At 43.5% G+C, this 17,134-nt stretch overlaps 1 protein-coding gene across 1 annotated transcript; it reads left to right on the top strand.

The window, feature by feature from the left end:
• Window positions 1–7,572: 7,572 nt before the first annotated feature.
• LOC126190644 (ejaculatory bulb-specific protein 3-like) lies at window positions 7,573–15,730 on the top strand. Its single transcript, XM_049931064.1, has 2 exons — window positions 7,573–7,826; window positions 15,487–15,730. Exons 1-2 carry the CDS (start codon window positions 7,580–7,582, stop codon window positions 15,675–15,677), a joined length of 438 nt encoding a protein of 145 aa, XP_049787021.1. The 5' UTR covers window positions 7,573–7,579; the 3' UTR covers window positions 15,678–15,730.
• Window positions 15,731–17,134: the final 1,404 nt, after the last annotated feature.

Genomic DNA, 17,134 nt, shown 5'->3' with positions numbered 1-17,134 from the left:
TGACGTTTTGCCATTCGTGCACCCAGGTTCGTCGTTGAGTACACCATCGCAGGCACTGCTGTCTGTGATGCAGCGTCAAGGGTAACGGCAGCCACGGTCTCCGAGCTGATAGTCCATGCTACTGCAAACGTCGTTGAACTGTTGGTGCAGATGGTTTTTGTCTTGCAAACGTCCCCATCTGTTGACTCAGGGATCGAGACGTGGCTGCATGATCCGTTACAGCCATGCGGAAAAGATGCCTGACATCTCGACTGCTAGTGATACGAGGCCGTTGGGATCCAGCATGGCGTTCCGTATTACCCTCCTGAACACACCGATTCCTTATTCTGCTAACAGTCATTGGATCTCGACCAACGCGAGCAGCAATGTCACGATACGATAAACCGCAATCGCGATAGGCTACAATCCGACCTTTATCAAAGTGATGGTACGCATTTCTCCTCCTTACACGAGGCATCACAACAATGTTTCACCAGGCAACGCCGGTCAACTGCTGTTTGTGTGTGAGAAATCGGTTGGAAACTTTCCTCATGTCAGCACGTTGTAGGTGTCCCCACCGGCGCCAACCTTGTGTGAATGCTCTGAAAAGCTAGTCATTTGCATACCGCAGCATCTTCTTCCTGTTGGTTAAATTTCGAGTCTGTAGCACGTCATCTTCGTGGTGTAGCAATTTTAATGGCCAGTAGTGTAGTTACGAACAACCAATCAAATCTTTGGTATTCTTCTGAATTATCACATTTGTAAAAGCTTTAGTTCGCTTGTTATGAAGTACACACTATTTTATTTTACCAAATCCATTTGCCTATAGCAACGAGGACAAACTATGTAACACTCTCTGATGTACCGACGTCTTGACATTGGCATCTATCGGAAAGACGTTTGTTTTTCTTCAAGTTTACATCTACAGAGATGACATTGTGCATGGTCCGTTACGAACTGCATCATTCATCTATTTGTGTTGATATATTTCAGAGTCATTCTTCCACTAATTACTGGGTGTAGTTCATAAACAAGACACAGTATTGGACAGTGAGTGTTCTTGCGGGATACGACTTAATACCGCCATCGGATTCCACTGTTCTGAGTGTACGACAAGAGTCGGGCGACTCGTTGTAATTGGCAGGTGCTGGCGAGCGTTCACAGCCGTGCCGGGAGCACCGCGGCCTGTCCTCCGAAGGCCAACTGGCTAACTGGCTGTCCGCCCCGCCCCACGGCCGTCGCTCCTTTGTGTACGCCAGTTACTCGGTGCCACAAAAACCCCAACAGTACGCTACCATACGTATACACATTTCTAGTTTTTACATCTGAAATTTCATATCCGTGGTACTTTATGAGCTTCCAAACCATTCGTGGCTGAAGTGCATAACCTATAGAACTCGTACAAATACAATTAAAAATTTTTGCGACACGTTACACAACCTTCAACCACTCATCAATGAAAAAAACTCCGCCCTACGTTAACGACCACGGGTGAAAACCGAAGACTAGCCAAGATTTTCGATGGGCAAATTCTTGAGCACAGAATCAGCAGAGATAGAAAGTTTATGAAGGAAGGGTTAAAGAGAGATTAAGTTTTCATGTCGCATCCATAGCGAGTTCATCAGCCACGGAGCACAAATTTGGTTGGAGGAGGATACTGGTGGTGTCCTTTTCAAGCGAGTCATCGCGACATTTTCCCTCATTGATTCAAAGCACTCCGTCTTCAGGCCACAAGTTGCCCATCGCGACCATCCGACCGCCTTGTCATCCTCAGTTGAGGATGCTGATAGGAGGGCGTGTGGTCAGCACACCGCTCTCCCAGTCGTTACGATGGTTTTCTTTTTCCGGAGACGCTACTATTCGGTCGAGTAGCTCCTCAATTGGCATCACGAGGCTGAGTGCACCCCGAAAAATGGCAACAGCGCATGGCGGGTGGATGGTCACCTATCCAAGTGCTGGCCACGCCCGCCAGCGCTTAACTTCGGTGATCTCACGGGAACCGGTGTATCCACTGTGGCAAGGCCGGTGCACCATTGATTCAAAGAGAAAACAGAAAGCCTTTATCTGGATGGGCAGATGCGAAATCGAACCCAGGTTCTGCGGAATGCATGTAAAGTGCCTTCCTTTAACATCATTCCTTTATACCTTTTATTGTAAGAGCTAATGATGAGAAACAAGCATCAGTAAGACAGAAATACGGGATAATCAGGTATATGGAAATGACTCCTCGGTGTTAAACATGAAGTAATATATGTGGAATTTAATGACTGATTGACAAATCGAGCAATTGTCAGTATTAGACATTTCAGCGCGAAACGTTTCCAACAAATAGGACAATTTCTGCCTCTTACTTAGGGCGTGATCTAACTGGTTCTACCACATCGGCGTCCTTCAGTAGATCGATACAGTGTCCTTTTGATTGAGAGGTCTACATGTTTACCAAATACGGAAGAGACGTACGTAGTGCACAAATTTGTAGCCGTCACTCCTACTATGGCAATGAGTAGATGTTGAACGCCACGAACTTCACTTTAAAAATACGATGAGTCACCAAATGAGTGAACAAAATAGTTTAGCTAGGAAGTCAAGATGCGTCTAAAAATTACATCCATACAACTAAAAAATCGATTAGTAAGAAGACATACACTGATCAGCCGGAACATTATGAGCACCGAACTACTAGCCACATAGACCCGTCCAGACGATGACAGCGGCACCTGGCGAGGAATGATTGCTCGTATCAGTGAGGGTCCTGTCCGTGTGTACGAGAATGGGGAAGGTGTGCGATCTACCTGAGTTTGACCGAGGAGAGAAGGTGATGGCCCGGAGGCTCAGCACGAATATTTCGGAAGTTGCACCACTTGTCGTGTGTTAGAGGAGTGCTGTGGTGAGTGTCTTCAACACGTGACGAAACCAGGGGGAAACCACGTCCAGACGTCGTGGGGTTGTCCGGTCACCCCACGTTGCAGGTGTCTGACTTCGTAGACTGAGCAGACTGGTAAAACAGGACAGATGGCGAACTGTAGCTTTAATGCTGGGCAGGCTTTAATGTTGAGCAAGTGTGACTGGACACAGAGTACACCGAACACTCTTAACGAAGGGCCTCCGTGGACCACGTCACATTCATGTACCATTCTTAACTACATCGGCTACTGCGACTGAAATGGGTACGTGACCATCGGTATTGGACATTGGCACCGTGCTAGAGCGATACATGGGCGAGCTAATCCCTATACCTTCTTCATCACGCAGATGGGATGGCGCGAATTCTTCGCCTTCAAGGGGAACAGCTTCTTGACCCCTATACTGCGGGGCTGAGAGAAACTGACCGCGGCTCCATTACGCTCCGGGGAACATTCACGCGTGCATCCATGGCTCTAGTGGAGCTCGTGCAAGCCAAAAATGGCTCTGAGCACTATGGGACTCAACTGCTGTGGTCATCAGTCCCCTAGAACTTAGAACTACTTAAACGTAACTAACCTGAGGACATCACACACACCCATGCCCGAGGCAGGATTCGAACCTGCGACCGTAGCAGCAGCGCGGCTCCGGGCTGGAGCGCCTAGAACCGCACGGCCACCGCGGCCGGCGCTCGTGCAAGCCATCATGACGGCCAGGAACTATCACACAATGGTTGCAGATCTAGTTAACCTCTTCATGAATATGATGTTTGCCGACGGCAGTGGCATATTTAACCAGATAATGCGCCATGTCGCAAGGTATCTGTGATGGAATGGTTCGAGAAACAAACTAGCTATTCTATTAGATTTTCTGCCCCCCACACCCAACTCGCCAGATCTGAATCCGACCGAACACACCTGGGATGCGATTGAAAGTAGCGTAAGAGCTCATCACCCGACTCTCCAGAATTTGTGTGAATTAGACGGCTTGGTGTGTGCAGATGTGGCTCCAGCTCCCTCCAGCGACCTACCAAGGCCTCATTGTTTCCAAGCCAAGACGCGTCGCCGCTGTTATCCGTGCCAAAAGTGGACATGCCGGCAATTAAGTAGGTGGTCGTAAAGTTCTAGCCGAGTGTATCGTTTTTCAATGTAGTGACAGACTGCGTGAATGTGTTGTGTGAATATTAAGGTACTATTAAACTGCCGATAGCATAAAATTTTATGACTTTCAAAGAGAAACTAATTTAAAATATAAGGAAGCAGTTATTATTCATTAATTACTTTTGTTACCTGACCCCCCTTGGGACCTCTGGGTCGTTCGTTAGATGGGATGAACAGTAAAATATGACTGTTTTACGAAACATTGTTTCTTAACCTTTTCAAATTCTGTACTTCCTTGCGTTACGGTTATCCATGCGCTACAGAAACACTTGTAGCAACTGAGGGTAGAGATATCGATCCTATACTTGAAGGATTGACTCTGCACTTACGCTCTTTTGCTACAGCAGAGCGCCCCCTTATCGTTCAAGAAGGGAGATGTCGAAGCCTGGAGATCTTTTCGCGTGTGGTGAGTCAGTAGAACCTGAAGAAGTCAGCCAAGTCAGGTCACGGATGCCCTTGCTCCGCGCACTGTATTGAGCCGAAGCATACTTAGAGGGCAGATCCTGAAGGCTTACGTCTCTTGCAACAGCACATAAAAGTGAATTATTTTTTGTGGAAAGAATACTGGAAGTCGTACCAGAGTAAAACGCGAGTAGGACGCATGTGTGTGTGATCAAAGTGATGCTTTTTAAATCATATTTAAATTTCATATCAGGGGAGTTGTTACATAATGAAAGGTGATGAAACGGTAATGAGCCGGCAATGGTAAACTTATACAGCCTCGCGATAAATGAGTGACTGCAATGGGAGAGTGAGTGCAATTCGGAAAAGTAGGATTTACAGTGGAATAAAATAACTGTATCGTACAAAAGAGTCACCGATTTCAACCTCCACATTATTAATAAAAGTATTCTGGAAGGGACAGAAACATAGAAGAGTGTGGGGGAGTATATGGGGTATGCGCCTTACGCGCACAGTCAGAACTTTAATTATTAGCGCATGTACCTCAGGAGTAAGTTTGCCACCATATCTGGCTACTTATTAATGTCCGATGCCTAATTATTCTAACTAGCCAGACTACAGCAAGTATTAATTACCTATAGTCATCGACAAAAACAAATAAACAGTAGGGGGCTTACAGACAATAACTATAACTAATAACATTGACAACACTGATAACGGGAGTGACAGTAACAGCAAAAATTCAGAATAACAATAATATTTAATACGATACCCTTTTTGGGACAAGGGGGTAGGGGGTGGGTGTTGGGAAGTGGTTATCAGTCTTGTGACAGGTTTGATGCGGCCTATAACAATTTCCTCTACTGAAGGGATTTCTTCACTTATTTACAGTGAGGTGACAAAAGTCATGGGATACCTCCCAATATCGTGTCGGACCTCCTTTCTCCCGGCGTAGTGCAGCAATTCGACGTGGTATGATCGCAAGAAATTGTTGTAAGTCCCCTGCAGAAATATTGAACCAAGCTGCCTTTATAGCCCTCCATAATTGCGAAATGTGCAGCATTTCGTGCACGAACTGAACTCTCGATTATGTCCCACAACTGTTCGATGGGATTCACGTCGAGCTATCTGGGCGGCCACATCATTCGCTTGAACTGTCCAGAATGTCCTTCAAACCAAACCAAAACAACTGTGGCCTGGTGACATGGCGCAATGTTATCCATAAAAATTCCATCTAACTTGGTCCAGTCAACTGGACTGTATTGTTGACCCGAAAGGTAAAATACACAAGGTGGTTCAGCTGCCCCTGCCTATGTGTTTTATGCAACCCACATCGGCTTCAAATGTTTTCATATTCTCTCGTTTCCTGCGCACAGACTACTACTCCTACAGAAAAAATAAGCAGGACGTTTTTGTAGTTAAATTTTGTACTGCGATACGCTTGCCCTGTATGCGACAGTTTTCGAGTTATTCAAGAAAAACGCGTTAGGTCACTATTTTTACGTTTTTCTTGAATGAATCGAAGTCTACAGCCTCTAACCGAAACTTATTCCGGTACAAAATTTAACTACGTCAACCCTAGGACGCCCAAGCCTTTTTTTCTAACTTGGATGCCTAAGGAGGGGTGGGGGTGGGGGGTTCGGCTAGCCCACAGGTATTAAATAAGTTTACAGACGAAAAATTACAACTTTCAAAATGGTTGATGTATTTTAACTAAGGCATCGGTTAATAAATGTTGTTAATTGTTATAAATATTGGATTGAGTGAATAAAAAATTGACATATTACAATACAAAATACAGATATGTTCATATACAATAGACTACTCTGAGTCCTCAACTTCAAGGCAAGAGAGACACTTCACAATTTCTTCTGAATGTGTGTTACACACATGTTTATGACACTGTCCACAATACTGTTTTGGTTTACTTAGATTGTTGTACTTCTGCTTCTTTGTTTTAGCTTTTCTTACAGAAACATGGCGCCGAACTTTCCCTGCAGGAGGCTGACGTGCTTCTGTTGTTACTTCTTGGATTTTCTTTTGTAGAATAGTCTCCATTGATTGAACAATTTAGTTAGATAACCCTCTTGCATTAGCACTTCCTGTTTGTTCCCCTCTTGTAGGTGTAAATTCGCGCCATTTGATCAATGGTATCAATTCCACCTTTAGTGGAATTATAATATGCATTTATCTCTATTTTATTCTTCTCTCCTCCAACAGTGCGTTTATCTTGGTGCATTGTTGACAACATCAGTAAGTTCTTACTTGGTTTCGTTTTTGCTGTGTAGGACACCAAAGTTACTGGAGACCTACGTGTTGGGAACTGCACTAACTCACTGCAACTTTACAAGATAAATAACAGCTGACTGACATCAACAATCACTTCCTCTGAAAGTAAACCGATTGTTGTGAATATCAAGAATACCAACCAACAAGAAACTAACTTGCATTGTTGTGTAGATGAGAAATAAGAAATCCTACTGAGGGAAATTTCCTATAGCATGGCAGCCTAAGGGGAGGGGGGTGTTGTTGGACCCATAATAAGTTTATTTATTTTTTCTTTCAAAGCAGGAATTTTCTATAAAATATATTGACGCTAACGTTTCATAAAATAGCCAACAAACAATAACTCATAGGGAATATGTAGTATGAAAGTTAATTGGGCAAAAGCAGGGGACATAAAAACATTGTGGGCTCAACGAACCCCTCCCCCCCCTTAGGCGTCCTAGGGTTAAATTTCGTACAAGAAGATCCCGTTAATCTTTCTGTAGGACTAATAGTTTGCGTGTAGTGAGCGAGAGAATATCTGTGTACCGTATTTGTTCGAGTAACAGCTCTGTTTGCAGGAAAACGTAATTACTGTCGCAACCTTTTTCGGACCCCATGTCATTTTCAAATGATCGGTTAGTTGTTACAACAGGAGTCAGTTTGTAGGCCAATGAGAGCTTAGGACGAACCAATAAACTGTCCAATGTGTAGAGTACGAAATTTTGCGGCAAGAAATGACATCAAAGGTGGCAGTTTCGATTCCAGAGAACCGAAAAAAAACAAAAAACACGGCGTTTGTTACGCAATGCATTACCCTTGAAGGTGAAAATAAACGTGCGCGCGCCCAGTGGGAGGAGGTCCTCCTATATATGCGTGCCGCAGCCGCCTCGCAGCATTCGCAGTGGACGCCCGCCGCAGTCATGAAGGCCACCCTGCTGCTCGTTTCGGTGCTCGCCGTCGTCGCATTGGCCGCCGCCGAAGAGAAGTACACCACCAAGTACGATAACGTCAACCTGGACGAGATCCTCGCCAACGACCGCCTGCTCAACAACTACGTCAAGTGTCTGCTCGAGGATGGAGACACCAGCTGCACCGCTGATGGCAAGGAGCTGAAGAGTAAGTGTAACAGCAGGCCACTCGCGGCTGTTGCTCCACGTCAAGTATCTGTGCTCTATAAAAATCCATATGTCTCTCGCCAATGAAGAAGCAGCCTCCGCTGACCTTCCTTCAAATAGTGAAAGTCCATCCTTCTTGCGGACTTCGAACAGCTGCTGACAATATAAGTAATGAAATGGAACACCACACCCGTATTTTCAAACTATTTGTTATTCAGACGACTAGTTTACAGGCAGCATTTGCGTCATCTTCAAGGTCTACAGTTAGCCAAATAAGTGCTCCGACTCCTCGCCTCACATATCATGGGACCCATTAATAACTAGATGCCGTGGGCAGTTATTCATCATGAGTCTATATTCCGAACGTGTAGTCACCATTGCGAGCACATGGGTATAATATGCTTACAAAGATCCTTTTTGCGTCTATGTGGTAACAGTAATGATTTAATTATATGTTCAGAATATACACTAATGATGAATAGCGGCCAACCTCCCCTATTTATTGTATGAGCCGTATGATACGTGAGCCAGTGACTGTAAATACTAATTTGGTTAATAGTAGGACTTAAAGTTGAAAATTCTGCGTTGAAACCAGTCGCCTGAATAATAAATAGTTTGAAAATACTACTGTGGTGTTCCATTTCCGTCCCTTCCTACCAGTCGACAATGAGTTAGATATGAAGAAGCTGATTATTTTCTGCTACACGTCACGCGCTGTCTTCCATGTCGTCTGACATCTCTTCTTGAATGTTCTTTCCTCTCTCTCACCCGCCAACAAAAGTAGATGCATGTGGGAATCGAGCAGTTGTGTATCCTTGCACGTATTTTTAGTAGTGCGCTATACTTGCGTATTGTAAATCCAGTTGGTTTCATTAACAGTTCGCAACACACTGTTCCGTTTCTTACTTTGTCTGCTATCGACTAACCTATGCACTTTGTATCTTCCTTAAAGTTTTTTCAGTAGACTCTTAGCTTTCGCTTCATCGATGCTCTAACGTTATATACACTCCTGGAAATTGAAATAAGAACACCGTGAATTCATTGTCCCAGGAAGGGGAAACTTTATTGACACATTCCTGGGGTCAGATACATCACATGATCACACTGACAGAACCACATAGACACAGGCAACAGAGCATGCACAATGTCGGCACTAGTACAGTGTATATCCACCTTTCGCAGCAATGAAGGCTGCTATTCTCCCATGGAGACGATCGTAGAGATGCTGGATGTAGTCCTGTGGAACGGCTTGCCATGCCTTCTAGAGCACGTTGGGTGGCACGGGATACATGCGGACGTGCAGTGTCCTGTTGGAACAGCAAGTTCCCTTGCCGGTCTAGGAATGGTAGAACGATGGGTTCGATGACGGTTTGGATGTACCGTGCACTATTCAATGTCCCCTCGACGATCACCAGTGGTGTACGGCCAGTGTAGGAGATCGCTCCCCACACCATGATGCCGGGTGTTGGCCCTGTGTGCCTCGGTCGTATGCAGTCCTGATTGTGGCGCTCACCTGCACGGCGCCAAACACGCATACGACCATAATTGGCACCATGGCAGAAGCGACTCTCATCGCTGAAGACGACACGTCTCCATTCGTCCCTCCATTCACGCCTGTCGCGACACCACTGGAGGCGGGCTGCACGATGTTGGGGCGTGAGCGGAAGACGGCCTAACGGTGTGCGGGACCGTAGCCCAGCTTCATGGAGACGGTTGCGAATGGTCCTCGCCGATACCCCAGGAGCAACAGTGTCCCTAATTTGCTGGGAAGTGGCGGTGCGGTCCCCTACGGCACTGCGTAGGATCCTACGGTCTTGGCGTGCATCCGTGCGTCGCTGCGGTCCGGTCCCAGGTCGACGGGCACGTGCACCTTCCGCCGACCACTGGCGACAACATCGATGTACTGTGGAGACCTCACACCCCACGTGTTGAGCAATTCGGCGGTACGTCCACCCGGCCTCCCGCATGCCCACTATACGCCCTCGCTCAAAGTCGGTCAACTGCACATACGGTTCACGTCCACGCTGTCGCAGCATGCTACCAGTGTTAAAGACTGCGATGGAGCTCCGTATGCCACGGCAAACTGGTTGACACTGACGGCGGCGGTGCACAAATGCTGCGCAGCTAGCGCCATTCGACGGCCAACACCGCGGTTCCTGGTGTGTCCGCTGTGCCGTGCGTGTGATCATTGCTTGTACAGCCCTCTCGCAGTGTCCGGAGCAAGTATGGTGGGTCTGACACACCGGTGTCAATGTGTTCTTTTTTCCATTTCCAGGAGTGTATTTTACGATGTTCTCTTCTGGACGGTACAGTACATGCTATCGAAAACAGCTACTTTTAACCTAGGCCTTTCCTACTGTCTGTGAATGCAATGCATTTTACTCTGTATTCTGTTGGCAGTCAGTCACCTGACTTTTTGTCGAAAGCCTCTCTTGATCGTAAACAGCGTAAACAAATACACATTTCTTTGTTTAGAGCTGATAATCTGCGTTTGGGGTGGTTTGAATACCACAACGTACCGAGAACAGATCTTGTCGACTCTTGCATAGTTTATGAATATAAGATGTGCTTTTCGTATCGCTTCAGGTTCTCTGTTGTCAGTTCACGGAACGAAAGCAGATTTTGCGCTATGCAAGAAATAGTCTGATTATAAGAAACAGTCTCATTATAGATCAAATGCAGCGTAACTTCTACAAATGCGTTGTCATTGTCGAGGGTTCAGAGAGGAGGATTTCTTATGCTGAAAAGAAGTCTGTCGCCTGGACAAATTTTCAGGTAGTCGTACTTGAGAACTGTTTCTAGTTTGGCGTTGTTTCTGTCTAATACGCTATAGTAAGGAAAAAAATTGTAGTGAACTGTTACTGGAGTCGTTGTAGGAAGTACCTTTGGGAGTTGTGGAAATACAGGGTGAGTCACCTAACGTTACCGCTGGATATATTTCGTAAACCACATCAAATACTGACGAATCGATTCCACAGACCAAACGTGAGGAGAGGGGCTAGTGTAAATGGTTAATACAAACCATAAAAAAATGCACGGAAGTATGTTTTTTAACACAAACCTACGTTTTTTTTAAATGGAATCCCGTTAGTTTTGTTAGCACATCTGAACATATAAACAAATAGGTAATCAGTGCCGTTTGTTGCATAGTAAAATGTTAATTACATCCGGAGATATTGTAACCTAAAGTTGACGCTTGAGTACCACTCCTCCGCTGTTCGATCGTGTGTATCGGAGAGCACCGAATTACGTAGGGATCCAAAGGGAACGGTGATGGACCTTAGGTACAGAAGAGACTGGAACAGCAGATTACGTCCACATTCTAAAACCTTTTTATTGGTCTTTTTCACTGACACATGTACATTACCATGAGGGGTGAGGTACACGTACAAACGTGGTTTCCGTTTTCAATTACGGAGTGGTATAGAGTGTGTCCCGACATGTCAGGCTAATAGATGTTCAATATGGTGGCCATCATTTGCTGCACACAACTGCAATCTCTGGCGTAATGAATGTCGTACACGCCGCAGTACATCTGGTGTAATGCCGCCGCAGGCTGCCACAATACGTTGTTTCATATCCTCTGGGGTTGTAGGCACATCACGGTACACATTCTTCTTTGACGTACCCCCACAGAAAGGAGTCCAGAGGTGTAAGATCAGGAGAACTGGCTGGCCAATTTATGCGTCCTTCACGTCCTATGAAACGCCCTCGCGGCTAATCTACACATCACTAGCACACAAATTGCGCGAGATCGGGAATTTCAAAAACGTCGGTGTTGAGAATGCTTCATCAACATCGATTGCATCCGTACTATATTTCTATTCACCACGAATTGCATAGCGACGACTTTGAACTTCGTGTACAGATCTGCCACTGGGCACAAGAGAAATTACGCGACTATAACAGATTTTTTGCACGCGTTCTATTTAGCGACGAAGCGTCATTCACCAACAGCGGTAACGTAAACTGGCATAATATGCACTATTGGGCAACGGAAAATCCACGATGGCTGTGACAAGTGGAACATCAGCGACCTTGGCGGGTTAACGTATGGTTGCGGCATTATGGGAAGAAGGATTATTGGCCCCCATTTTATCGATGTCAATCTAAATCGTGCAGTGTATGCTGATTTCCTACGTAATGTTTTACCGATGTTACTACAAGTTGTTTCATTGCACGAGAGAATGACGATGTACTTCCAACATGATGGATGTCTGCACATAGCTCGCGTGCGGTTGAAGCGGTATTGAACATTACGTGCTGTTGGGTGTATTGTTAGCTCCCCCTCTTTTTCGACGCGCTGCATGTTATTCATAACAGGTGGATTGGTCGTCGAAGCACCATACCATGGTCCGCACGTTCATCGGATCTGACGTCCCCGGATTTTTTTCTGTGGGGAAAGTTGAAGGATATTTGCTATCGTAATACACCGACTACGCCTGACAACTTGCGTCAGCGTATTGTCAATGCATATGCGAACATTACGGAAGGCGAACTACTCGCTGTTGAGAGGAATGTCGTTACACGTATTGCCAAATGCACTGAGGTTGACGGACATCATTTTGAGCATTTATTGCATTAATGTGGTATTTACAGGTAATCACGCTGTAACAGCATGCGTTCTCAGAAGTGATAAGTTCACGAAGGTTCTTGTATCACATTGGAACAATCGAAATAAAATGTTCAAACGTACCTAAGTTCTTTCAAATGGTTCAAATGGCTCTGAGCACTATGGGACTTAACATCTATGGGCATCAGTCCCCTAGAACTTAGAACTACTTAAACCTAACTAACCTAAGGACAGCACACAACACCCAGCCGTCACGAGGCAGAGAAAATCTCTGACCCCGCCGGGAATCGAACCCGGGAACCCGGGCGTGGGAAGCGAGAACGCTACCGCACGACCACGAGATACGGGCCTTAAGTTCTTTATTTTAATTTAAAAAACCTACCTGTTACCAACTGTTCATCTAAAATTGTGAGCCATATGTTTGTGACTATTACAGCACCATCTATCACACAGCGAAAAAAGTGGTCATTCTTCATATTTCTTTGCGTACTAAACGAATATGTAATAAAAATGGGGGTTCCTATTTAAAAAAGCGCAGTTGATATACGTTTAACCTATGGTAGCGCCATCTAGCGGGACAACCATAGCGCCATCTGGTTTCCCCCTTCAAGCTAGACAAGTTTAGTTCTTTGTAGTTTTTTCGTTTGACGCTTATTTCGTGAGATCAATGGACCACCCCGTATACTAGTAAAAGACGACTGACATATAGATATAATGATAATGTAATCATGTTGAATTTTCGTGGTTTTACGTTATAATATTAAATGGCAACTCTGTAGCAGTCACAGATGGTGAATAATTTTAATACTGTAGCGTGGAGATAGCGTCACCAATGGAACGAAAATTCTTTCGGAAAATGGGTGCTCTCGCTTCAGTTATCTGGAAACTTGTACATGACGTTTTAAAATTAATTGGAGTTCACAATAGCTTAGGATAAACCGGTAAGTGTCACCAAAATTTTAGTAACTAATATCCTGTTGCTTAACCATCAATATTTAGCGCTGATAAATTTATGGAAATTCAGAATGATAGCCTTACCACTTACTCTATTAAAATGCACAAAAGCAAGAACGTCTGTAAAGAAAATAAAGAATCCATTAGCATCAAACTACAAAATTGCTAGTGTTTGTTAATTCTTTCATATAATAGCAATATAAAGTAATATTTAAATGAATGAAGAAGTGAAATCAGTAGTAAGAATTGCAAATTTAAGACTGATTTGTTGAGAGGACTTTGAACCACTTAGAAAACTCTCGTGCACCTGTTTGTAGAGTTATGTTACAATAATATATGAAGTTTTTATTTTATAATCTTGACAAAATACGTCGAACGAAGTCATGGAGGAGTTATTCGGACCACGAGAATTAGATAACGATGTATGTATAGTTGACAGTACTCACTGTTAAATAAAATTAGAAAACGGACAACTATAGATGGGGACGATAAATCTGTTGCATTTGTCACATATGTCACATACGAGAAAAACAGAAACTAGGGCACATAAAGATGCATACAGGTATTAATTTTCCCCTCCTCTATACGAGAATGGAACATGACAAACAGTGCGTAAAGTGAGAGTGCAGTGTATTGAGTTATGGTGGCCAACGCCTGAGGTTAGGTTACCCCTTCAACAGCAAACTGAATTCATACGCTGATGCCACTGCTCGTAATGGTCACTACGGTGTCTTTCTGAATAGCACAGACGTATTAGTTACCATTTATCCTCGTAACGAATCCGCTGGTGGCATGTAAATTTTCTTTTCATGGATTGGCATAACGATAGTCACTTGCACCTGCAAATTCGACGCTCTACTGTCTGTCTCTCTCTTTCTGTGTGTGTTTGTTTGTTTACGTATGTGTTTTTAGGTACCTTGATTTAGGCTGTCTATTGTTTCCCATAAATTTAGTTCCCATAGAATCGGCAAAGGATGTACGTGCAAGCAAGGCATAGGATAGTAATACACGTTTTTCAGTATCAAGCAATACTTTCCTTGGTATTCTATACAACACATAATTGAGGATGTTGGGTGTCAGTGCCATAGTGAGATGAGGAGATCACCACAAGAGGGTAAAACATTGTGCTCCCCAATAAGCCACACGACTGATGATGAAAAGGTAGTTTCCCCCAAAATTTTTTATTTTAGGCAATTTATTGGTCGATATAGAAGATAAGGAATAGTCGATTCACTTTGTTTCAGGAGCTGAGTAAGCTCTTCAAAAGCTTATTCATTATATAAAAAAAGAAAATATATGTTCCGTTTTAAATAGTGTACAACATCCTTCAAAGGAATTATAATAATAGTCATACACATGGAGTATGGTACGCTTAGTGAAAAGCCATTACTCCGTGGCTAATTCTAAGGTGTCTCCTCTACAACTCTATAAAAAGCTTTAGTGCTGTCGTGCATGAAAACTTATGGAGATTATTTTAACTTCGCTTTCCTGTATAGAATAAATTCAGATGGCAAGGAAGAGATACAGTACATGGTAATGGAACATTTACGAATTTCGGTGCTTTGTATAGGAATACTAACTACTTTTGTGGATTACTCAAACTTGCAAGTACTACATTCTATAAGATAGTGAAATAATAACAACAGCCACTAAATTTTCATAACTATTTTTGGAAATACACCAAATTCTTCTCAGAGCCTACAATAAACATCGACCAATGAACATGGTGTCTCTAACAGGTTCTCCTCCTCAAACCCATCTGTCACTAAATTGTGTTTAGATGCTCTCGAGCAACTGTAAATGATTAGATTGGGTCATGAAGATTAACTACCCTTTGGTGAACTACACAGAGGTATAACTATAGTTCAGGAGTCATTACCTTCTATAGCATAGGACCCCTAATGTCTAACCAAACAGTCCTTGCCTATGATTTCCTATAGAAAATTAATTTCTCTTGATGTATTCTGTTATATCCAGAAGCTCTCAAAACTATATGTTTGACACACAATATTCCTAGTGTTTTACGACGTTTTTTAGTTTTTACATGTGATTTTTGTTAGTGTATTGGTCATTTTATTTCGAAGAAGTGAAGTAAATATTAGTTCAACTTCAGAGGTTGTTTTCTTCATTGCAGAAGTCCTTCCTGACGCTTTGAAGAACGAATGTTCCAAATGCAGCGACAGTCAGAAGGAGGGCTCGAGAAAAGTTCTGAAACATCTCATCAACCACAAGCAAGAGACGTGGCAAAAGCTGAAGGCCAAGTATGACCCCGAAGGGAAGTTCTCCAAAAAATACGAGGATAAGGAGAAGGAACTTCATGCGTAAACGCTGTACCGCAACCTCAGTTTTTTAATAAAATTTGTTTTGTTGCTCTACAATCTGTTTTACTGTGGGCTGAACCAATTTAAGATGCAGCAAAGTGTATTCAAATAAACGTGGATCCTTTTTTTCCCTTTCCTTTGACGTATGTCCATTGTCAAAGGCAATTATGCACAACCCTCAATGAATTTTGTGGATGTATGTAAACAGTTAACTGTTAATACTAGCAAAACAACAAATTTTAGCTCTTAGAGGTAGTAACTTTCATTATTATGGAATCAAGAATATGTTTCTTGTTGTATAAATGTTTCTCTTCAAATACTTAGTACTAAAAACAAAGGCAAAGAGCAAGAGGTTGTTGGTATTAAATGACATGTTTCATCTTTATAGAAGGGCTAGGTCTTCCATAAAACATATATTAGGTTGGTGTACAAGTTCGTAGCGTTTTTATTTTGCATGATGATGTTCCGTTTGCTATCGGTTAATTTATAGATTGTCATCTTTTATTTGTACTTCATTGTTGAGATTTGAATTTTTATATTGTCATTTTGTCATTTGGAGATACTGTATGGAGCTGTGGACGCTAGAAAATGGAGTTCCAACTAGAGAAATCGGAACATTTTCGACATATTCTTCTATTTGACTTCAATAGAGGGGTGGTGGCAGCGGAGACAACCATAAACACTTAAACCGTGCATGGGGATAATGAAACTGGACAAAGCATGGCAAGAAAATGGTTTCCTCGTTTTAATGAGAGCCGTTTTGACATTAGTGACTCTCCACGTTCAGGGCTTGATGAAGATCGTTTAAACGCATTGATCCACAATAATCTACGCCACTGTACTGGAGAACTGGCAAATGTGATGAAATGGGATCATTCCACATTCAGAAATCGGGTGTATGGGTACCGCATGCTCTAAACCAAAATTACAAAAATCAGAAATCAGCGGGTGGACCATATGTGTGCATCTCTGCTTGCTCGTCGTCATCTGGCTAGTGAACAACACCGACACTTCCCATCCTGTATCGTTACTGATGACGAGAAATGGTGTCTTTATACCTACATAATGGAAGGAAAGGAATGGCTAAGTCCAAACAATGGAGCTACTTCCACTCCAAAGACCTAAGCGCATTCATAAAAGAAGATGTTACGCTTGTATTGGAACAGCGACGGTGTGGTCTATGTACTATGAATTGCTTCCCCGGTATGGAACGGTCACTGCTGACACATATTGTCAACAACCGAGATGTCTTGCTGGCGCAGTCGTAGAACAACGGCCTGGAACTCTACGTGAAGTTATGTTACTACACGGTAACGCCCTTTCACATTCTGCTAGATTGACAAAAAACATTATACACTCCTGGAAATTGAAATAAGAACACCGTGAATTCATTGTCCCAGGAAGGGGAAACTTTATTGACACATTCCTGGGGTCAGATACATCACATGATCACACTGACAG

The sequence above is a fragment of the Schistocerca cancellata genome, chromosome 6 (genome assembly GCF_023864275.1).
Source record: "Schistocerca cancellata isolate TAMUIC-IGC-003103 chromosome 6, iqSchCanc2.1, whole genome shotgun sequence".
Lineage (NCBI taxonomy): Eukaryota > Metazoa > Arthropoda > Insecta > Orthoptera > Acrididae > Schistocerca > Schistocerca cancellata.
The sequence above is the reverse complement of the archived record's forward strand: the minus strand, read 5'-3'. Positions and strand labels throughout refer to the sequence as shown.

Bases quoted from the DNA above. Each gene is read 5' to 3' on its own strand.
- LOC126190644 (XM_049931064.1), top strand. From the start codon at position 7,580: ATGCGTGCCGCAGCCGCCTCGCAGCATTCGCAGTGGACGCCCGCCGCA. The intron at 7,827-15,486 runs GTAAGTGTAACA...TCTTCATTGCAG, and splicing joins TGATGGCAAGGAGCTGAAGA to AAGTCCTTCCTGACGCTTTG.